At 35.3% G+C, this 8,536-nt stretch overlaps 1 protein-coding gene and 2 long non-coding RNA genes across 3 annotated transcripts; 2 read left to right on the top strand and 1 right to left on the bottom strand.

Moving 5' to 3' along the window:
• Positions 1-220: 220 nt before the first annotated feature.
• Positions 221-2,818, top strand: LOC113069210 (gap junction beta-2 protein-like). The gene is made up of 2 exons (XM_026242217.1): positions 221-375; positions 1,218-2,818. Exon 2 carries the CDS (start codon positions 1,242-1,244, stop codon positions 2,040-2,042), a length of 801 nt encoding a protein of 266 aa, XP_026098002.1. The 5' UTR covers positions 221-375; positions 1,218-1,241; the 3' UTR covers positions 2,043-2,818.
• Positions 2,819-4,822: 2,004 nt separating this feature from the next.
• LOC113069209 (uncharacterized) lies at positions 4,823-6,227 on the top strand. Its single transcript, XR_003279682.1, has 2 exons — positions 4,823-4,882; positions 5,981-6,227. It is a non-coding gene; the product is annotated as an uncharacterized LOC113069209 (long non-coding RNA).
• Positions 6,228-6,270: 43 nt separating this feature from the next.
• LOC113069208 (uncharacterized) lies at positions 6,271-8,144 on the bottom strand. Its single transcript, XR_003279681.1, has 3 exons — positions 8,091-8,144; positions 6,694-6,850; positions 6,271-6,605 (listed from the first exon to the last, which is right to left on the bottom strand). It is a non-coding gene; the product is annotated as an uncharacterized LOC113069208 (long non-coding RNA).
• Positions 8,145-8,536: the final 392 nt, after the last annotated feature.

Here is an 8,536-nt window from a genome sequence, read left to right as displayed (position 1 = left end):
TAACTCTACTTCTAGTGAAACTATTCTGTGTGAAAGTTAAGATATGTTGTACATTTGAACATAATACAAAATCTATACGCTAGCAACACAACTGCATTAGATCACTCCTGCTGTAATCATTTGAGGCGTGCTGCGCATTCCAGAATTCAGGTTTTGTCACTTGCTATCTCAAAAAGAACCCAATGAATGCCGTGGCTCCACCCGAAGTCAGGTGCACCTCTCCTCGAGAGAGCACTTAACTTGCGCTCACTGTCCTCAAACAAATCACCTCATCTCAAGACCTAAAAGAAACTCAGCAGGTGAAAGTACTCATTTTAACTCACCTGGACGGATATATACTATGGATTTTATCTAAATGATCTTGTCAGATAACAGGTAAACTTTGTTTTGTAACACAGCCAGACATTTCAGTAATACAATGTGATAATTTTGACTTGTTAAATTTAACCAAATATAGCCAAAATTATCGAACAGAATGAAGGATTTCTCAATTAATATAAATGAAAGGATTTATTAAACATTAATGAAAATATTTTAAATTCAATATAGTGAGTCTTTTATCAAGACACAGAATTATAGTGTGTGTGTGTGTGTGTGCGTATATATATATATATATATATATATATATATATATATATATATATATAAAAATGCATGTGTGTGTTGTTGTTGGGATTGAGGGATACAAATTTAAGCTTACCCTACAAAAGTTTGGAAGAATTAAAAATGTACATACTTTTTAAAGAAGTCTCTTATGCTTACCGAGATTGCATTTATTTGACCAGAAAAACAGTAGATGAGTGCAATATTACACAAACTTTACAAAAAAATACTGTAAAATATTATTAACATTTTAAAGTTGTTTTCTATTGTAATATATTTTTACATTTAATTTATTCCTGCTATAGCTAAGCAGAATTTTCAGCATTAATTACTACATTTTCAGTGTCACACGATCCTTCAGAAATCATTCTAATATGCTATTTCTATTTGTACTAGATTTTCTGACCAGCTTTGGTGAGCTTTAGCGTATTTAATATATATATATATATATATATATATATATATATATATATATATATATATATATATATATACATACATACATACACATATGGAAGTATGTGAACTTTAAATATTGTATAAATTTGAATTTGAACAAACATGTATTTGTAGTTGCTCAAAATCAAATTGATCTCTTTCTTTTCAATGATCAGGAGCTGAGAGCAATAGCAGACAGAATGAGTTGGGGAGCACTTTATACCCAGCTGGGAGGGGTAAACAAACACTCCACCAGCTTGGGGAAGATCTGGCTTTCTGTCTTCTTCATCTTTCGCATTTGCATCCTTGTAATAGCCGCTGAGAAGGTCTGGGGGGATGAGCAGTCCAGCTTCATTTGTAACACTCAACAGCCAGGCTGCAAAAATGTCTGCTACGACTACTTCTTTCCAGTCTCACACATCCGTTTCTGGTGCCTGCAGCTCATCTTTGTGTCTACACCAGCTTTGCTGGTGGCTATGCATGTGGCATATAGCAAACGCAATGTAAAGAAAGGACTTTTGGCCAAACGAGGTGGCAAAGTCAAAGGGGATGACCTGGAGAGCTTGAAGAAGAGGCGTCTACCTATCACTGGGCCACTGTGGTGGACCTACACCTCAAGCCTGTTCTTCCGGATCCTTTTCGAGGCCGGATTCATGTATGCTCTGTATTATGTCTACGATGGGTTTCAGATGCCTCATCTGGTGAAGTGTGAGCAGTGGCCCTGTCCCAATAAAGTTGACTGCTTTATCTCACGACCAACAGAAAAGACACTCTTCACCATTTTCATGGTGGGTTCTTCTGCCATTTGCATTTTGCTCAATGTGGCTGAACTGGCCTACCTGATTGTCAAAGCACTGTTGAGGTGCTTAGCCAGATTCAAAGGAAGGCGTGCTACTGTTTACCAAGACAAAATGTCCACAGAAAAGGCTCGCATACAGAATGAAAAGAATGCAAAGTTGATGTCATCTGCTTTGGACTCCTCAAGCAATAAGACTGTTTAAGATTATACCTACATCCAGTGACTAATTCTACTAACATGCTAACAAGCTCGAAAATGCATTTTTTTTTTTTTTTTTTTTTTTACTTTTTTAATGCAACCAGGGCACAAATTACAATTACAATTAGCCTACTTTGTGTACCGTGTTTTTGACACCATGCCCTGAGAATAAAACAAAGCCACAAACCTGTCAGCAGGTTTCAAGAATGCTTCATTACAAAACTGACATTACTCACCCAAAAGACAATTAGGGAAAATGACATAGTCTGAAAAAAAATGTTGGAGGTTGTTGAACTTCATTTTCCACATTCCTCATGATCCTGTCACATTACTCTCTAATGGCATTAAAAAATCCCAAGAGTGACTCCTAGTGGTCACAACGACATAAATGAAGTTTATATACCATCCTTGTAAAAAATAGTGTCCTTTATTGAGGGATTGTTTACAAGATATTGTATTGTATGTAAATGTCCATACGAGTCTAATCTAAATCTATCTAAATGGAATTGGTTATGGGTTATCTGAGCCATGGTTGTCCTTCATTAAATATTTTCCTTCCAGGAAACAGAATATGTCCGATTATAGAAGAAAATTATTGAGACAAAACCTAACCTCAGAAATGGCTTTAGAGTTCAGTTAATTAAAGATAGATTTATTTTTTTATTTTTTATGTATTACTAGTTTTTAAAGTGTAAGTTTTGTGACAAATACTTGTTCCACTGAAAAAGACACATGATAAATGTAATGTGAAAGTCACAATTAAAGTGAAAATGAAAACGATCTTTAAGTGGAAAGACCTTTTCTTGATTCACCCCAATGAGTGTTTGACTCTGCATATTAAAATTCTGATGTTTCCTTTTGGAAAATATGAGAAAAAAAAAATATGAATGGCATTTTCACTTTAACTTCCTCATGAGACATTTGAGACTTGAACTAGCAATGAAAAATACATTTGTAGCAGTATTTATTATTTTGTTAGTGCTAGTTATTGACAATTGAACCTTGTTTTAAGTTTTTTCATGAAACTATAAAAACATATGTGCTCTATAAAGTGGCAATTTATAAATTAAACACAATTAAACATCTAGAATAATTACATCTGATATCCCAGCACAATTAGATAGTTAGATTTAGTTAGTTAGATTTTTCAGTAGATGACAGCAATGTTCTACTAGCCTATTCTAATGTTATCACCATCGATTGTAATTCATCTTTAAAGTGAATTATACATTCATTTGTTTAATAAGCCCAGTTAAATACAAACTAAATTATCCAGTTCAAATTAAAAATACCGTAAATCCCCCAATATTGCACAACTATGGCAGAAAAATGATAAAAATGTTGTTAAAATTACAAATGACCTGCTCCTTGCGTCAGATCAAGGCTGCATCTCATTTCTAGTCTTACTTGATCTTAGTGCTGCGTTCGACACCACAGATCATGACATACTCCTAGAACGATTACAAAACTATACAGGTATTCAAGGACAGGCTCTAAGATGGTTTAGATCCTACCTGTCCGATCGCTACCATTTTGTTTACTTAAATGGGGAGTCATCTCATTTATCATCAGTAAAATATGGAGTGCCACAAGGATCCGTCTTAGGTCCCCTTCTATTTTCAATATACATGTTGCCCCTTGGTAATATAATTAGAAAATACGGAATTAGCGTCCACTGTTATGCTGATGATACTCAGCTATATATCTCAACGAGACCAGATGAAACTTCCCAATTATCTAAGCTAACAGAGTGTGTTAAAAATGTAAAAGATTGGATGACAAATAATTTTCTCCAATTAAATTCGGATAAGACAGATATACTAATTATTGGACCAAAAAACACTACACAGAATCTTGTAGATTACAATCTGAAACTAGACGGATGTACTGTTACTTCCTCTACAGTCAGAAATCTGGGTGTTATATTAGACAGCAATTTGTCTTTTGAAAATCATATTTCCAATGTTACAAAAACTGCATTCTTTCATCTTAGAAACATTGCCAAGCTACAAAACATGTTATCTGTTTCTGATGCAGAAAAGCTAGTTCATGCATTCATGACCTCTAGACTGGACTATTGTAATGCACTTCTAGGTGGTTGTCCTGCTTCGTCAATAAACAAGCTACAGGTAGTCCAAAATGCAGCAGCTAGAGTCCTTACGAGGTCAAGAAAATATGATCATATTACCCCAATTTTACAGTCTCTGCACTGGCTACCTATTAATTTAGAGAGGATAAAGTATACCATGTGTCAAAAATTTGATTGATGAGGGTCATAAAAGCCATCTGTTCTGGACACCTGTTTGTACACCCCCACCCCTCCCCTATGGGGTTAGAATTGTTGCATTATTCCAAATAAATAGATTATTATCCATAAATAAATGTAACGAGATTCACAAAAATATATCAAATTCACAAATAAATGTAAAGAGTTTCACAAAAAAATATAAAACTCACAAATAAATAAAATGAGATTTGCAAATAAAAAAATATATATTTACAAATGTGTTTAATGTCACAAACACAACTCTACCTGGCATTTATTTGTGAACCGCTGTCTGTGCATTTGTAAATTACTGCACGCATTTGTGGATCGCTTCCTGTGCATTTGTGGATTTGAAACACTTCTAGCGTCGACGTGCAGATAAATCCACAAATAAGTGGACTCCACCCACCGTCTACTTAACCCAATCAGACAACGCCCATGTTGCACTGACCAATCGCAGCACGCTCTCTCTCCAACCAATCACGTTTTGCCTAACAACCAGGGCGGGATCAGAGACATGAACGCGAGTCACTCGCTACAGTCTCTTCAACATGGCCGATCAAGAGGAGTAAAGACAGGTGAGTGATGCTAACACAGTAATTAACTGAAGTTTTACCAGGTTCTTGATATGTCATCATTTGTCATAACTAGTGAGGTAGTTTGACAATTTACACCATGATTTAATAAGTTATTATTTGCTCTCAAGCAGCATTTCGAAGACTGTCGCATTTGTCTGCCACATACATCAAGGGTGTCTTAATTCTAAAATGGACCATTATTCATTGTGAGGTGTAAATTGTTGTAATTTCTTTACTTTTGAATTTCTTTACTTGTGGCCTACAAAATGCGACCTCCTTGAGGAAGCAGCCCTCGAAACAGTCAGCGGATTTATTTTACATTTAGAATTACTGAATTAGTTTATTAGATTAAATAAACTATTACTTAATATTGAGTGCAAGATGAAGAATATGTGAAGCTGCGGGTAGATTCGATGTGCGCCTGTAGTAAGGTTGCCAACTGCCCTAATTATACAGACATACGTTTGGGGTAAGATCTTCCACTGCATATTACATTATACTCGGTTTTATTCCCCCTTGTCACCCCCCGCAGTGGCATCGTCTCAGATACTACGAGTATGTGTGAACTGAGGGTCATAAGCTGTTGTTACGTTACCTGTAATGCATGACATGACCACAGCCTGTTCATAGATTTATTGTAATTTATTATAAAGCACATTTGAGGAAAAATTGGTATGTCGTTCAGGTTACTATGATTGGAATTATTAATAACATGTATTTAGTTACCACTTATAGTCCAACTGAACTTCTTGTACTACAAGTGGTAACTAAATACATATTGTTTTAAATAGAGGTAGTATATTAAAAGCACATTTTAGTTTATGGTGTCTCAAAAGAGCACAGTTGAGTACACTTAGATGTTCTTAAGATTATATTTTTTATTAATACTTTGTAAATCAAATTAGCAATATTTATTGTTTTAATATGTATTATAAATGGCTTAATTACAATATAAATCCTGTAAAAAGTATTTTTCAAACTTCTCATTCTAAGACTCATTGCAGTTTGACAGTTTTAATGCATACAACCTTCCATAAAATGTTGTTCTCTTCCATAAAGAGTTGTTTGTATGCATCTTCTGATTATTTTTCCACACAGTTACTACAGACCAGCTACAAAAGCTTACATCATTTTGGACTGGATGGGAAGTCCCATCCAAGAATCTCCAGGTAAATGTTTGGAATGGAAGATACTTCAAGGCTTCTACCTGCAGCAGGACCCTGATGATACCAGCTGAAATAACCACAATGGATAACTTTGCATCTACATTGCAAGCTTGTGCTAACACATCCTCCACTGGATTTGGACTCATTTAATTCTGGACACTGGTTCTATGTAAAAAAAATGTATATGTACAAGTAATAATAATAAAAAAAAGTACTTCAATAACATTTTAAAATAAATTTAATTATTTTACATGTCTTAAAAGGTTGTTTCCACAAGTTTTACTTAAGATACAACTATGTATACACATTTACAACCTTGCTGTCAAAAATAGAGCAGCAGAAATAAACCTTCAAATATCCCTTTATTCAATCAAAGTCTGTACATATGTGAGAGTCTTGAGGTATACATCTACTCCAAATGAATCAGACACTTGCAGTGGGTCAATTTGCTCATTTGTGAGTTGTGGCCTGTGAATTACAGGCACGTTGACTGCAAAGTGAACATGGTCAGCATCTCCACCATCTTGTTCAACTGCCATTGAGTCTGAATAATCCATCTAAAGGTAAACAAATAAATAATTTTAAATATGGGGGGTTAATCTAACAGAGCAAAACCAATAAAGCATTGTAAGAAGAAATAATTACCTCAGGGTTAATTATTGGATTCTGTCTCTGGCCAAACACATTCTCTCATCCGACGAACGATAGTTGTATGAGTGACACCTAAAATGTTACTGATGTTTTCCTGGGGTAATCCAAGCTTCAGAAAGTGGATTAGTCTGTCATTTGCTGCCTCACTGTCCTAAAATGCATAATAACAAACACAGAACATTTTGATCAATGCAATAAACCTTGTTCATAATGAAATATTAGTCTAATTGGTAAATACAGCACAGTACTTTAGATTTTTTTATTTTTAGCAGATAGCCAATATTCCAACAATATTTTAAAATGTAACATGCTACATGACCAAGTGGTCATTTAATTACCTTAAAAAAAAAAAAAAAATTAATAACACAGATGGACGGATGGGTTCAGAAAACACCAGAGAGGTAGAAAACTGGGAAACACTAGTTAAATTACAAATAACGTTATAGTTTTATTTTGGATGTTACTACAGTAATGAGCATTATATATAATAGTAATTAGTGGAGCGGCCTGGCCCTGGTGTCAGATCCCTGGCGATGATCTGCACTAATGCCCGAGCAGCACTTTCACCTTGTGCAGAAAGGCCCTGAACAAACAGTAAGTAAACACAAACTGCAGCCAAATATTTAACTGAACAGACTGTAGTTTAAAGGTGCATGGAGTAACCGTTCCAGTTATATACAAGGGAACATAATAATGAGGAAAGCCAACTTTTCACTAGTGATGGGAAGTCAGGTTCTTTTTTCGAAAACTGGTTCTTTTCGACAGTTAATTTCAATTAACATGTCATGCATTACAGGTAACGTAACAACAGCTTATGACCCTCAGTTCACACATACTCGTAGTATCTGAGACGATGCCACTGCGGGGGGTGACAAGGGGGAATAAAACCGAGTCTCATGTAATATGCAGTGGAAGATCTTACCCCAAACGTATGTCTGTATAATTAGGGCAGTTGGCAACCTTACTACAGGCGCACATCGAATCTACCCGCAACTTCACATATTCTTCATCTTGCACTCAATATTAAGTAATAGTTTATTTAATCTAATAAACTAATTCAGTAATTCTAAATGTAAAATAAATCCGCTGACTGTTTCGAGGGCTGCTTCCTCAAGGAGGTCGCATTTTGTAGGCCACAAGTAAAGAAATTCAAAAGTAAAGAAATTACAACAATTTACACCTCACAATGAATAATGGTCCATTTTAGAATTAAGACACCCTTGATGTATGTGGCAGACAAATGCGACAGTCTTCGAAATGGTGCTTGAGAGCAAATAATAACTTATTAAATCATGGTGTAAATTGTCAAACTACCTCACTAGTTATGACAAATGATGACATATCAAGAACCTGGTAAAACTTCAGTTAATTACTGTGTTAGCATCACTCACCTGTCTTTACTCCTCTTGATCGGCCATGTTGAAGAGCCTGTAGCGAGTGACTCGCGTTCATTTGTCTGATCCCGCCCTGGTTGTTAGGCAAAACGTGATTGGTTGGAGAGAGAGCGTGCTGCGATTGGTCAGTGCAACATGGGCGTTGTCTGATTGGGTTAAGTAGACGGTGGGTGGAGTCCACTTATTTGTGGATTTATCTGCACGTCGACGCTAGAAGTGTTTCAAATCCACAAATGCACAGGAAGCGATCCACAAATGCGTGCAGTAATTTACAAATGCACAGACAGCGGTTCACAAATAAATGCCAGGTAGAGTTGTGTTTGTGACATTAAACACATTTGTAAATATATATTTTTTTATTTGCAAATCTCATTTTATTTATTTGTGAGTTTTATATTTTTTTGTGAAACTCTTTACATTTATTTGTGAATTTGATATATTTT

Source organism: Carassius auratus, unplaced genomic scaffold, assembly GCF_003368295.1.
Source record: "Carassius auratus strain Wakin unplaced genomic scaffold, ASM336829v1 scaf_tig00001131, whole genome shotgun sequence".
Taxonomy (NCBI): Eukaryota; Metazoa; Chordata; class Actinopteri; order Cypriniformes; family Cyprinidae; genus Carassius; species Carassius auratus.
This window is presented reverse-complemented; position numbering and strand designations above follow the sequence as displayed.